The 15,177-nt window shown below is 45.7% G+C and overlaps 1 protein-coding gene across 5 annotated transcripts in view; it reads left to right on the forward strand.

Moving 5' to 3' along the window:
• robo1 (roundabout, axon guidance receptor, homolog 1 (Drosophila)) overlaps positions 1–15,177 on the forward strand; it is a 768,177-nt gene that overhangs the window by 700,057 nt on the left and 52,943 nt on the right. For all 5 annotated transcript variants that reach the window (XM_087992440.1, XM_087992441.1, XM_087992443.1 and 2 more), the window contains 2 exons: positions 5,965–6,136; positions 7,529–7,732. In XM_087992440.1, the coding sequence (XP_087848566.1) occupies positions 5,965–6,136; positions 7,529–7,732 (376 nt within the window). The remainder of the gene's footprint in view (positions 1–5,964; positions 6,137–7,528; positions 7,733–15,177) is intronic.

The following is a 15,177-nucleotide window of genomic DNA, read 5'->3' on the forward strand; positions in this document are numbered from 1 at the left end:
TAATGATATTCGATGAAAGGTTTTCAAGCAGTAGGCATATGAGCTTCGGTAACGAGAGTCTGGCTTTGGCTAAGACGGAGTCTAAGGACGGTAGAAAAGGCTGGCATTCCCAGTAAGGGGAATAGGGTTCAGTTAGAGGGGAAATTAGAAAACCAGAATTAAAGGAGGAAGTAACAGTGCAGAACTCAGGGGAGGTTTATTAAAGTCTCCAGCACAGACACAAATAGGACAGTGTATATGGAAAGGATTAGCAATCAAACTTCAAGCACACTGGACAAACAAATGACAATGAGAAGAGGGACGGTTAATACAGGATTAAAGGTGTTATATCTGAATGCACACAGTGTAAGGAATAAAGTAAATGAGCTTGTGGCGCAGATTGAAATTGGTAGATATGATGTGGTGAGCATCACAGAGAAGCAGCTGCAAAAGGTTCAGGATTGGGAGCTGAATATTCAAAGATGTACATCCTATAGAAAAGATAGGCAGATGGGCTGAGGACGTGGGGTTGCCTTATTGGTAAAAAATGAAATTAAATCAATAGTAAGAAACGAAGTAGGGTCAGATGGTGTAAAACCTGTGTGGGTAGAACTGAGGAACCATAAAGATAAAAAACACCATAGATGGAGTTATGTACAGGTCTCCAAATAATAATCAGAAGCTGGGGTGCAAGATACACCAGGAACTAGAAAACATGTCGGAAAGGCAAAGTTACAGTGATCATGGGGGATATGCAGGTGGACTGGGAAAATCAGGTTAGCAGTGGATTGCAAGAAAAGGAATTTGTGGAATGTCTATGAGATGGCTTTTTGGAGCAACTTGTGGAGGAGCCCATTAGGGAACAGGTAATACTGGATTTAGTGTTGTGCAGACTTGATAAGGGAGCTTAAGGTGAAGGGACCCTTAGGAGGCAGTGATCATAAAATGATCGGATTTACTCTGCAATTTGAGAGGGAGAAGATAGAATCAGAGGTAACGGTGCTACAGCTGAATAAAGGCAATGACACAACCATGAGGGAGGAGCTTGGTAGAATTGATTGGGAGAGGAGCTGAGCAGGAAAGATAATGGAACAGCAATGGCAGGAGTTTCTGGTAGTCATGCAGGAGATACAACAGGGATTCATCCCGCAGAAAAAGAAGCGTGTACAGGGAGAATGATGCAACCATGGCTGACCAGGAAAGTCGGGGACAGCATAAAAGTGAAACAGAAAGCATATAAAGTAGTGAAGCACAGTGGAAATTGGGAAGCTTAAAGACCAACAGAGGACAACAAAAAAGAGAAATAAGGAGGGGGAAGATTAAATATGGGGGTCAGCTAGCCAGTAATATAAAAGAAGACTGTAAGAGTTTCTTTCGATATATAAAGGGCAAAAGAGAGCAAAAAGTGGACATTGGACCGCTGGAAAATGACACAGGAGACATAGTAGTATGAAACAAGGAAATGACTGAAGAATTGAATAATAACTTTGTCTCAGTCTTCATGGTGGAAGACACAAGTAATATCCCAAAAATCCAAGAGAGTGAGGGGACAGAGCTGAGTATGGTGGCCATCACCAAGGAGAAGGTGCTAGAAAAGCTGAATGGCCAGGAGAAATCACCTGGACGAGATGGGCTACACCCCAGAGTTCGAAGGGAGCTAGCTGAAAAGATAGTGGAGGAGATAGCGGTGACCTTTCAGGAATAGCTAGAATCAGGGAGGGTCCCAGAGGACTGGAAAATTACTAACGTGACTCCCCTCTTTGAAAAGAGAGTACAGCTGAAGATGGAAAATTACAGACCAATTAGTCTAACCTCAGCCATGGCTAAGATACTGGAATCCTTCATGATAGATGAGATTTCTGAATATTTGGGAGTGTATGGTAAACTAGGGCAGAGTCAGCATGGTTTCATCAAGGGGAGGTTATGCCTGACAAATCTGCTAGAATCTTTGAGGATGTAACGAGCAGGATAGACCAAGAAGAGCCAATGGATGTCATTTACCTGGACTGCAAGAAGGCCAATGCCACACAGGAGGCTGCTGAGTAAGGTAAGGAGTCAGAGGCAAGGTGCGAGCATGGACAGAAGCTTGGCTGTCTGGCAGAAAGCAGAGAGTGGGAATAAAAGGATCCTTCTCAGGATAACAGCCAGTGGTGTTCTGCAAGTGGTGTTCTGCAAGGCTCAGTTTTGGGATCACAACATTTCATTTTATATATTAACGATCTAGGTGAAGGAACTGAGGGCATTATGGGTAAATTTGCAGATGTAACAAAGATAGGCAGAGGGACAGGTAACATTAAGGAGATGGGGAGGCTGCAGAAGGATTTGGGCAGGTTAGGAGAGTGGGCAAAGAAGTGGCAGGTAGAGTACAACATGGGAAAGTGTGACGTCATGTACATTGATAGGAAGAATAGAGGCATGGACTACTTTCTAAATGGGGTCAAAATTCAGAAGTCTGAAGTGCAGAGACACTTGGGAGTTGTGGTCCAGGATTCTCTCAAGGTAAACTTGCAGGCTGAGTCAGTAGTTAGGAAGGCAAATGCAATGATGGCATTTATTTTGAGAGGAATTGAATTTAAAAGGAGAGACGTACTTCTGAAGCTCTACAAGGCTCTGGAAACGTCTTCAGCCAGAGGGTGGGGAATCTGTGGAATTCACTGCCACAGAAGGCTGTGGGGGCCAGAGCATTGAGTATATGTAAGATGGAGATATATGGGTTCTTGATTGTCAGGGGGATCAAGGGTTATGGGGAGAACATGAGAGAATGGCGATGAGGAACTTATCAGCTGTGATTGAATGGCAGGGCAGACTGGATGGGCTGAATGGCCTAATATCTGCTCCAACGCCTTATGGTTGTATCCCATGCAGATATTCAGAATTATGAAGGACATTCGATTGTGAGAACTTGTTTCCAGTGGCAGGAAGGACAGGAGTAAGAGGCAGGATCCAAACAGGTCACCTGCACTGGCTCTCCTTTGTCTCATGTGCATGTATCTCCTCAAAGAATTCAAACAGATTTGTCAGGAATTGCATTGTGCTGACTCAGCCCTGTTTTACCATGCACTTCCAAACCTTCTACTATCTCATCCTTAATAACAGACTCTAAAATCTTACCCACACCAAAGGTCAGACTAACCAGCTTCTAATCTCCTGTCTTCTGCCTCCCTCCCTTCTTAAATTACATTAGCCATTTTCCTGTTGTCTCGAACCTTCCCTGACTCCAGTGATTCCTGAATGATCACCACTAATGGCTGTACAATCTCCTGAGCTATCTCCTTCAGAATCCTGGGGTGTAGCCCATCTGGTCCAGGTGATGTATCCACCATCAGACTTTTCAGCTTCTCCAGCACCTCCTCCTGAGTGATGGCCGCTACACTCACCTCTGCCCCTGATTCTCTTGAGTACCTGTTCAGTTTATCTACCATTTCTTTGTTCTTCTCCAGCCTCATTTTCCAGTGGTCCAATGTCCAAGAGGCAAGGGCAAGAGACCATGGGAAGCAGAGGTGTTGTTACTTGCAGTATCTTAGGAATCAAAGCTGGTAAGAAGTCCTGAGTAGCTGAGAAGGCAATGGTAGCTTATTGCAACTTTGGAGGAACCAAAGAATGTTCCTCCATATTTCTAATAGGTCAATGTTGGTTGTGAGGATCTTGGGACTCACAGGAGCCCCAGGAGCTATTTGGTAACTGGAAATGGGGGTGAAGGAAGCCCACAAGCAGTACTTTATTGCTGGAACAGCACAGCAGGTCAGGCAGCATCCAGGGAACAGGAGATTCGACGTTTCGGGCACAGGCCCTTTCCTGAAGAAGGGCCTGTGCCCGAAACGTCGAATCTCCTGTTCCCTGGATGCTGCCTGACCTGCTGTGCTGTTCCAGCAATAAAGTTTCAACTTTGATCTCCAGCATCTGCAGACCTCACTTTCTCCACAAGCAGTACTTGCTTGGTGCAATTGAGAGCTTGGAGTTCAGTGAAAACTAGGGGCAAAGCCAGCTTTGTGGAGGTAGCTGTCTGTGAAAGAACTGAAATTGTGCCTTGGGTTGGTCCCGGAATACCACCTGAAGAATCCAAAGGAGGGCAGACGCAGGAAAAGAGAATGAACCATTGGGGTGTGAATTGTCATTGAGATAGAGCAAGGAGGAGTGGCTTTGAGGAAGCATCAAGGCATTGAAAGTGATCATTTGGAGTCTCTCGATAAGGAGACAAAATTTTGTGAGATTTGGTGACACAATGTGCTACCGATGACTGAGGGAGTTCCAGAGAAATCCATAGGATCTGACTACGGCTGCTATTGTGACCAATCATATCTGCTAAAGACCATCAGCCTGACAACAACTTGCTGATTGGTAGTCAATGATCATGTGGCTGTGAATGACACTTTGAGAAACCTTTGGCCTGCTGAAAGGACAGGTGATTGAGTGAAGACACCTGAAGAAAGCCGTTGTGTTTCTGTATCCAGTTGCTGCTGCCTGTTGCCTTTAGCCAGTCAGGCAAAGCTGGCAGATGTTCTTCCTTCAAGAGCATTCAAGAACCAGATGTGTTTTTCCAACAATTGACAATGGAGTCATGGGCTTCAGTTCAGTGGACAGGCAGGGTAAATTAGGGAATGCTGTGTGTTTTAATTACATTTTGTGGTGATCTCAGTGATTGTTAGGTTAAAGGATCAGAACACTTTCCAAAATGGGTAATATCAGTTTACAACCAGGAATGTCAACATTGAGGCATCCCACTCCACCTTGTGTACAGCTGTGGGTAGTGAAGGATTAGTTTTAGTGTACGATTACATTTTTTGACTGGAGTCAGAAGCACAATTTTTTTTCCCTAGGAAGGAGTTTTAAGTAGTTCAAGGGGCACTTATGGTGCAGTGGTAGCGTCCCTACCTCTGAGCCTAGGAATCCGGTTCATTCCCACCTGCTCCAGAGGTGTGTATTAACATTTCTACACAAGTTGATTAGAAGTTATGTTGTATAATACAGGGAACAAGTTACCTCAATGTGAATGTTTAGTTTGTGCAAATACTAGGTCAGCAGTGTTTGGATCAAGATCTGCAGGTGATTGAAAGCTGAGCAAGTCTAAGCTCTCAGTTTTATGACTACTCATTCAAGAAGATTTCACAATTTACATGAAAGAATTGGGAAGCACCAGTTGAGTCAAACTTAAAGATTTGAGTTAGAGCAGTAAACTCTCTGGATTTGATGCATTATAGGGATGGGGATGGGAATAGATGAAAACTTAACTGCATTTTAAGAATTTTCAAACTGTGTTATATTTTTGGTGGCTTTGTTTATTTCATTTTACCATTTTCCCCATGATGGAATAAACATTTGTTGTAAAAGAGATTCTTCAGCCTTGTGCTTCTGTTTCAATGAAAGGTAAAGTCACCACAGTCTTTTCAGACCAGAGAAGTGCTCTCTCATTAGAGAGAGATGATTGGTGGCGATTTAACCTGAAGTGAGGGGGGAGATTGAGAAGGAGAGTCTTTCACGGTAATCTCAGCCGGTGTGGGAATGGAACCACACTGTTGGCATCAGGCTGAATGACTAATCAGCTATCCAGCCAACTGAGCTAACTGACCCCAAGATGATTGCCATGTTCAAATAAAAGGGAATGATCCATCAAATCAGGTTTCCTTTTGCGATCTGACTTATCCACTAGTAACATTGGGAACCTTTTGTGTGTGTGTGTGTGTGTGACTGTACTTCTGTGTGTTTGAGTGCGTGTGCACAAAGATGTGTGAGAGTGAGTGTGTCTGTGTGAGTATGTGTCTGTGTGTGCAAAGTGTTTGAGTATATGCCTGAATGTGTGTGTGTGTATGTGAGTGGGTGTGTGTAAGTGTGTGTGAGTGTGAATGTGTGTGTGTGTGAGTCTGTGTGTGAGAGTGTGAGTGTGTGTGAATGTAAGTGTGTGTGAGCGTAAGTGTGTGCTGTTAATGGGTAAACTGACAACCATGGGGCTGAAAGCTGCTGTAACCCTCTCTCTGCTCCCTGCCGTAGGTCTGGTGCCTGGGGAATGAGAGCCGCTACCACATTAACCGGACAGTGGTGGGCACAGCGCTGTCCGTCGTCATCCCATCTCTCGCCCCTGGGGTGCGCTATCGTGTCGAGGTGGCAGCCAGCAACAGAGCAGGCCATGGGGTGAAGAGTGAAGCTCAGTACATTCAACTTGGTGAGTGAGTGTGTGTGTCCCGATCACCCTGTGTTCCAGAGCTGACAGTGAGCAGTCCCTCTGCCTGAAACATGCCACTGTCTGTTTGGGTAAATGTGATCTTCCAGTGTTTTCACTCTCTCACCAGCCATCCATTACTGCCACTGACTGGTTTCTGATTCTGCCTATGTCTCTGTGATGCTTTCCTCGTCGGCATCTCAGCTTGGGAATTTGACATCATCTTGTCTGGGAATCAGCAGTTAATAAAAATGTCCTTGAGCTGAAAGGCTGTCCAAGAAAGAATGGTGCCCCTAAATCTCTCTCTCTCTGTCTCTCTCTCTTTCTCTCTCTCTCTCTCTCTGTCTCTGTCTCTCTCTCTTTCTCTGTCTGTTTATCTCCCTCGCTTTGTTAACCTGCTCTTATTTCTCTCTTTCCGTTTCACTCTGTCTGACTCTGTCAGTCTCTCTCTGTCTCCTTCTCTGTCTGTTTCTTTCCCCATGTCTGCCTGCCTCCTTCTGTCCATCCACGTCTTTTGTCTCCTGTCTGTCTCTTTCAGTCTCTCATACACTCTCTTTCCCTGTGTCAGCTTTTCTGAACTCTCTGTGTGTCTGTCTCGCTCTGCTCAGTCTCTATCCCTGTGTCTGCCTCTCTATCATTACCTCTCAGTTTCTCTCCATCCATATCAACCATTCTCTCCATCCTGATCTCCTTCACTCTCCCACCCTCTTTCTCAGTTTTTGTCCCCAGTCCTATCCACCTCTTCTGAGGATGGTTCAGTCTAATGTTACTGGGCCAGTGATCCAGAACTCCAGGCTATTGTTCTGAGGACATGGATTTGAAACCTGCAGCACCTTGCCCCCAACATCCCAACCTCCCTGACATGGCAGATGGCAAACATTTGAAGTCAATAAAAATCTGGAATAGAAAGATGGTCTAATGGTGAACCATTGCTGATTCTTGGAAAATCCCATCTGGTTCACTAATGTCATTACCTGACATCCTTACCTGGTCTGGCCTACAGGTGACTCCAGTCCCACAGCAATGTAGTTGATTCTCAATTGCCCTCTGGGCAATTAGGGATGGACAATAAATGCTAGTTTGGCCAGTGATGTCCTCATCCCACCAATCATTGTTTGTGGTAATTGCAAGTCTGAAATGTTCACTCCATTTTTCTCTTCCTGGATGTTTTGCATTTTCTGAGTCTTTGTTTGCGATTTCAAGGATCTGTAATATTTTAACGTGTCATTTTCATGACAGGATAACCTGCAGAAACTTACTCTGTTGCATCATCCAGTGGGCAGCACCTGCCACTGCAGCGTGACTGTTTATATCAGAAAATGAGCTGGTCTCAATAAGGCACTACCCCCCAGTAATGGCAGCTTTCTCTGAACCTGCTTTCATGTTCTCCCGCAGATTCTTTCGGAAGACTGAGCCCAGAGCAGTCGGATGACCAGGTCAGCCTATCCCAGCAGATTTCCGATGTGGTGAAACAGCCGGCATTCATCGCTGGGATTGGTGCGGCGTGTTGGATCATCCTGATGGTCTTCAGTATCTGGCTGTACCGACACCGAAAGAAACGCAGCGGTTTAACCAGCAGCTACGCTGGTATGAGGAAAGGTGACATGGTTTTCCCTTCACTGTGTAGGGGTAGAGGGAGCTTTATGTTGTATTTAATCCTGTGCTGTCTCTGTCCTGGGAGTATTCGATGGGGACAGTGTAGAGAGAGCTTTACTCTGTATCTCACCCTGTGCTGTCCATGTCCTGGGAATGTTTGATGGGGAAAGTGTAGGGGGAGCTTTACTCTGTATCTAACTCCGTGCTGTCTCTGACCTGGGAGTGTTAGATGGGGACACTGTAGAGGGAGCTTTACCCTGTATCTAACTCCGTGCTGCACCTGTCCTGGGAGTGTTTGATGGGGACAGTGTAGAGGGAGCTTTACCCTGTATCTAACCCCATGCTGCACCTGTCCTGGGAATGTTTGATGGGGACAGTGTAGAGGGAGCTTTACTCTGTATCTAACCCCGTGCTTCTCTGTCCTGGGAGCATTTGATGGGGATAGTGTAGAGGGAGATTTAATTTCAGTGTAGTGAGAGTATTATTTTCAGTTTACTGCCAGTTGAAGAGAGTAGAGATGGTTTGACCTGTGTGTAGCTGCTGCTGTTCATGAGGCACAGATACACCATCAGTGCTGTCAGGGAGGCAATTCCAGGATTTTCACCCAGTGACAGTGAAAGAACAGCGATATATTACCAAATCAGGATGGTGAGTGGCTTGGAGGGGAACTCGCAGGGGGTGGTGTTCCCATGTATCTGCTGCCCTCGTCCTTCTAGATGGAAGTGGTCGTGGGTTTGGAAGGCGCTGTGTAAGGATCCTCAGTGAGTCACTGTCATGAATCTTGGATATAGACACATTGCTGCAGCTGAGCATCAGTGGTGGAGGGGGTGAATGTTAAAGGTGCCTCTCCGCGCATCCACTTTGCCCCTCACTTCCCACTCTTCACCTGCTCCCTCCTTACCCCCCATCCCCCAATATACCTGCCCCTCCCTCTCACCCTTGTGCCAACACTGTCCTACCACTCCCAATTCCCAAAACATCATCCTCACCACCCAAAGCCCCTATGGCTTCCCCTGGCCCTTAGCATGTCCCTCACTCTCACTGCAACACACTCCCTGTACTGTAATCCCCCTGAGCTGAGGCCAACATTCTAATATTAATTTGTCTTAAAGCCACCATTCAATTTTTTTTTGTCATTTCTGTGCTTTGAATCCTAATGCTCACTGCTCTGCTCTGTCACCCTGATCACAAATCTCAATCTCTTTGTTCCCATGGTGGATGAGCTCACATGCCTCCACACTGGATTCTCTGTGTTGATGTTTTGCCTGGTCCTGACAGTGTCTGGTTCCTGCATCATTCGCCAGACCAGCTAATTTTACACTGTCCACAAACATTGACAAACAGCCTTCGATTCTTCATTAGAATCCATTCAACAAGGTCAGTGTCAGACAGACAACACACCCAAGCAAACTATCAGCACTGTCCTCCTATTTTTCTACCTTTGTTTTAATGTCACTCGGTTTTGTTTATTGATATTTGATCTAGACCTCCCTGTGTTACATAAGTACTACTCTGTGAATTTACCTCGGCTTTCTCTGATTGCATTTCCTTAACAGCTCCTTTCCATCTTTGTCCTGATTGATATGGACTCTTCATTTCCCTGTTTATTAATTATTAATTACTGCTAAAGCTCTTTTCCCCTTCACCTCTCCTGAATAAAATGACCCCTGACTTTACTGAAACTAATTTCAAATTCTACAGAAAATGAAACCTGATTCCCTCTTCCACCCATTCAGTCATAATGTTCCTAGTTTGTGTAATTTCGATAGTCCATTGTCGGTAAGTGTGTATATGGGTGTGTGTGTGTCTAGGTGTTTTTTAAGTGGATGTGTGTCTGGGTGTGCATGTGTCTTCATATGTGTGTGTGCTTGGGCATGTTTTTGAAGAGTGTGTGTTCGCATGTGTGTGTGCATATCTATGTGCATGAGTGTGTGTATGTGTTTATATGTGTGTGTCTGTATATAATGTAAAAGTTGTGTATGTTTGTATATGTGTGTCTGCTTATGTTTGTGTGTGTACATTTGTAAATAACATATATGCACGTGTCTCTCTCTCTGTATTAGTGTGTATGCGTGACTATCTATGTGTGTGTGTATGTATATATCGGTTTATAAATATTTACCTATTTCTGAATGTATCTCTGGGTGAAATCTTATAGTCGTTAGAATGACATGAGCTGTAAATGGAAATCTGTTTGGATTGGGTGAGAATCTAGGAGAACCTATTTCAATATTTCAACCACCCCAATGAAGTTCTCTAATAGAGTTCAGGACATCAAGATGAGATTCCCAGCAGGCAGAGGCAAGTTATTTGTTAAAGAGGGATTGTCACTTGTTAATGACCTTACTTATTGCCCATCTCCCCTCATTAATATGGAGCTATCTATCCCACCACCAGCCATAAACTAGACGCTGAGAATTCTTGCCTCACCAGACTGAGTGGGCACCTGGCCAAGTCAGATCATAGCTCGGTCCAAAGGACCTACATGTTAGACACTGGGCACCAACATCTCAGGACACACTCCATCAACACCAGACACACACAGCCCACATCCACGCACATTGGCATCTGACATGTGCTAGCCTTGAAGAACCCTCATGACACCTCTCTGATCCATTTACAGTCTGACTCTACCCCTCAGGCTGCCCGCTAACTCTCACTATAAAGCTACAAGAATGGCACTGTGTGCTGAGGGACACACACCCAGCTCAGGGAGTGCACCAGGCTGTATATCCATCCTCTTTACTCACTCTCACAGTGCTCACTCACTCACTCTCACAGTGCTCACTCACTCACTCACTCTCACAGTGCTCACTACTCACTCACTCACTCTCACAGTGCTCAATCACTCACTTAATCACACAGTGCTCACTCACTCACTCTCAGCGTGCTCACTCACTCACTCACTCTCAGCGTGCTCACTCACTCACTCACTCTCAGCGTGCTCACTCACTCACTCACTCTCAGCGTGCTCACTCACTCACTCTCTCTCAGTTGGAGATCCCAGGCTCACATGATTGCTGTCCTGCCTTGCTTTTTGCCACAGACACAAAGCCAGGAAGCTTGTCATGGTTGCCAATATTCCTCTGTCGAGTCGAGAGAGAGAGAGAGCCTCCATTCAGAGAATGTCAGCCCAGTAAGTCAATAAGACCATTCCAGGGACATAGACACAGTCCGTCAGTCACTCGGAGTGGCTGGAGTCAGGACCCTCTCCTTGTAATGTTGAGGAGCTGAATGTTGGAAAGTCCACCACTCAGCTTGGCTCTTTGTGCCGTATTGTGGGCATTTCCCCCCGATACATGAGAGAGGTGGGTATTAAGGGAAGATGAAACTGGATGTCTCAGCTGTTAGTGTTGGTGGGAGTTGGAGAGTGTTCTGAGTGAGGGAGCAGGCAGCACAGAGTGATATCGGGGTGTGGGTGTCAGTGAGTGAGGGAGGATGCTACAGGCAATAGCGAGAGGGCTGGAGCAGGAGGCTTGCTGGGAGCTAGGTCAGTAGCAGATGGTGATCCATACCCTGACAAGCCATTGAGTTCTGGGCATTCCTCCAGATGGCAGAGACTGCACTGACCCAGGCAACAACCACAGATCAGGCCGACGATGGTGTGCAATTGTCAAATTCTGGGTTTTTGAAGGATGGAGATGCCACACTGTCCACCAGGGCCTCCAGGTCCCTGTCCACAAAACACCACCATCCCCCCCTGTCTGCCATCTCAGGGACAAATGTCAGGACTGATGCAGAGCACGCTGACTATCTAAGGGGGATACCTGTCTGTTCTGGGATATCCCGGCAGTGGGAAGTTATTGTGACTGGACCAAGTTGTATAATGAAGAGAGAGTCAGACACGAGGGGCACGCTGGAGGATGGGCAGGTCATTAATGAGGTGAGTTTAGTAAAGTGGAGGGGGAATACTCACTCAGCTGTGAGGAGAGAAGCCAACCATGAGACTGGTACATTTGAGGATGGGTCACCGGACCCGAAACGTTAACTCTGATTTCTCGCTCCACAGATGTTGCCAGACCTGCTGAGCTTTTCCAGCAATTTCTTTTTTTCTTTATGAAACTTGATAGTATTGACCCTTAGCTGAAACAATATAAGAATCACTCTCGTGTGCCAACATGGTTGTAAATACGTACCTGTACATGGATGTTTGCAGGTGAATCTGTATATGAGTGTGTATATGTATCCATATCTGCATTTGTATATCTGTGCGAGAGACTTGGTCATCATTGTGAATCTCCCTGTAGTTGAATAATTTCTTCACGTCCATCATCATTATCCTCGTGAATGCCCTCAGACTCGAAGAGACTGAGTGAAGAGCATCCATAGTTTGAATCATCTCCATGAGATTAACCTGGGCACAACCATCTTCAGAATGAAAGAGGGACACATGCGTTCGTAATGAGGTCAGATACCAGCTGTTCAGAGTCAGAGAGTCACAGAGATGTACAGCACGGAAACAGACCCTTCGATCCAACCCGTCCATGCCGACCGGATATCCTAACCCAATCTAGTCCCACCTGTCAGCACCTGGCCCATATCCCTCCAGTACCTTTTACAGTTGCAGTAAGACTTCTCTACCATTAAACTCCAACTCTGGCTCCTATTCTCCTAAACCCAACCCCTTCAGGGACCTTGACTCATTTCTCTCTATGCAGACCCATCTATCAACACCACTCCTCCTGCCCATTCCAGCACATTCTGCTGTACCATGCTAACCCTCCCTAACCCCAACCCTCAGCTTCTGTGCCACCTTCTCCAGCTCTCCAATGCCCTCATGTTACCCATGGTTTCCAATGGCCCAATTTGATGTTGAGTAATGAGGTGGTTGCACCACGTTCCTCATTATCTTTCCTTTGTATCTCCTTTGATGCACGACAAGGTTATTTATCAAAGAAACACACAGGTAACTGCGGTTATTCCTAGTCATATACCCATCCAAATGCCTTTTAAATGTTGCAATTCTACCAGCCTCCACCACTTCCTCTGGCATTTCATTCCTTACACGTACCACCCACTGCATGAAAAAGTTGCCCCATAGGTCTCTTTCCACTATGAGGAGAAAGTGAGGTCTGCAGATGCTGGAGATCAAAGTTGAAACTTTATTGCTGGAACAGCACAGCAGGTCAGGCAGCATCCAGGGAACAGGAGATTCGACGTTTCGGGCACAGGCCCTTCTTCAGGAATTCCTGAAGAAGGGCCTGTGCCCGAAACGTCGAATCTCCTGTTCCCTGGATGCTGCCTGACCTGCTGTGCTGTTCCAGCAATAAAGTTTCAACTCTTTCCACTATGCCCTCTAGTTTTGGACCCTCCCACCCCAGGGAAAAGACCTTGTCTATTTACCCTATCCATGCCCGTCTTGATTTTATAAACCTCTATAAGGTCACCCCTCAGTCTCTGAAGGCCCCAGTCGATTCAGCCTCTCCCTGTAGTTCAAACCCTCCAATAAAGAGATTCAATAACGAGAGGTCATGCTTTTAAGGTGAGCGGTGGAAAGTTTAAGGGGGATACATGCAGCAAGTACTTTACACAGAGGGTAGTGGGTGTCTGGAAGGTGTTGCCAGCAGAGGTGATAGAGGCAGGCACGGTAGATTCATTTAAGATGCATCCAAACCGATGCATGAGTAGGTGGGGAGCAGAGGGATACAGATGCTTAGGAATTGGGCGACAGGTTTAGACAGTAGATTTGGATCAGTTCAGGCTTGGAGGGCCGAAGGGCCTGTTCCTGGGCTGTACATTTTCTCTGTTCTTTTTCCTATCGTTTGTTTAATTGCTCACTCACTCCCAACCACCTGTTTTTAAAAAGCTCGTTTCACATTCCCATCAAACCACCAAATTGTTCATCCCCAGTTCTTTTTTCAAAGAAATACTGTCATTGCAAACACAACTTGTTTGTCTCCAACTTCATCCTCTCCACCCTCCACCCTCCCTAAAATAATTTTGAACAACATCCTGCTTTGTTTCTTTCTACAATATTGTAACCGCAGTTACCTGTGTGTTCCTTTGATAAATAACCTTGTCTTGTATCAAAGGAGATACAAAAGAAAGACAACAAAGAAACCTGTTTAATGAGGAACATGGTGCAACCACCTCATTACTCAACATCAAATTGGGCATTTGGCCATTGGAAACCATGGGTAACATGAGGGCATTGGAGAGCTGGAGAAGGTGGCACAGAAGCTGAGGGTTGGGGTTATGGAGGGTAAACATGGTACAGCAGAATGTGCTGGATGGGCAGGAGGAGTGGTGTTGATAGATGGGTCTGCATAGAGAGAAATGAGTCAAGGTCCCTGAAGGGATTGGGTTTAGGAGAATAGGAGCCAGAGTTGGAGTTTAATGGTAGAGAAGTCTTACTGCAACTGTAAAAGGTACTGGGAAGACCACTCTTGGAATACTGTGGGCAGTTCTAGTCCCCCTTATTTAAGGAAAGATATCATTTCATTGGAGGCAGATCAGAGAAGGTTCACTAGGATGATCCCTGGGATGGAGGGATTATCTTATGAGCAGAGACCAAACAGTTTGGAGTTTAGAAGAATTTGAGGTGATCTCATTGAAACATTTAGGATTCTTAAGGGGCTTGATAGGGTGAATCCTGAGAGGATGTTCCCCCTCATTGGAGAGTCTGGGGACAGAGGGCACCAAAATAAAGGGGTGCCAATGTAAGACTGAGATGAGGAGGGATTTCTTCTCTCAAAGGTTGTGAGTCTTTAGAACTCCTTGCCTCAGAGAGCTGTGGGGACAAAGTCCTTGTGGATATTTAAGGCTGAGATCGATTCTTGATCAATCGGGGAATCTAGGGTTATAAGGAAAGGCAAGAAAGTGGAGATGAGGAACATCTGGGATCAGCCATTATCCTATTGACTGGTGGAACAGGCTGAATGGGCCAAAGGGTCTACTTCTGCTCCTGTTTCTTATGTTCTTAGGATTTGTCATAGACCTGAAGCTGAGAAGCTGCAAAAATGGTTGAGACAAATTGGTGGACAGTATGGGTGGAATGGGCCAAATGGCCTCTTCACACTTAGACACTGACAGTCTCCTCACTGAGAGAGTTCAGCGGTGACTTGCACTGTCTCAATAATGTATTATGTGCAGTTAGAATGAGAGTTCACTAGGTATTACTGAACCTAAATATTGCTGGAAAGAGATTTGGCATCAAAATATTCCACCTGGTACTCATCAGGACTGATGCAAGAATGCCAAATTTCAAACCACCACAACAACTTGCTGTTCATTGGTTCGCAAGTCAATTCTAATTGGTTGAGGTGTTGCTATGGAGAAAGCCCTAGGGTTCCTCAAACTGCTGGGTAATTCAAAAAGGAGCAAGACTTGAACGTATTCCTTTTGTTTGCAGAGCACTGACCCCCCCCCCCCCCCCTCAGAGTGTCTGTCTCTTCCAACAAACATAAAGGAGTCACATTATTACCTTGACAGATTATCTTTTATTTAGT

Source organism: Chiloscyllium plagiosum, unplaced genomic scaffold (assembly GCF_037043375.1).
Source record: "Chiloscyllium plagiosum isolate Xiang-an unplaced genomic scaffold, Cpla_swu_hap1 HiC_scaffold_12, whole genome shotgun sequence".
NCBI classification, from domain to species: Eukaryota; Metazoa; Chordata; class Chondrichthyes; order Orectolobiformes; family Hemiscylliidae; genus Chiloscyllium; species Chiloscyllium plagiosum.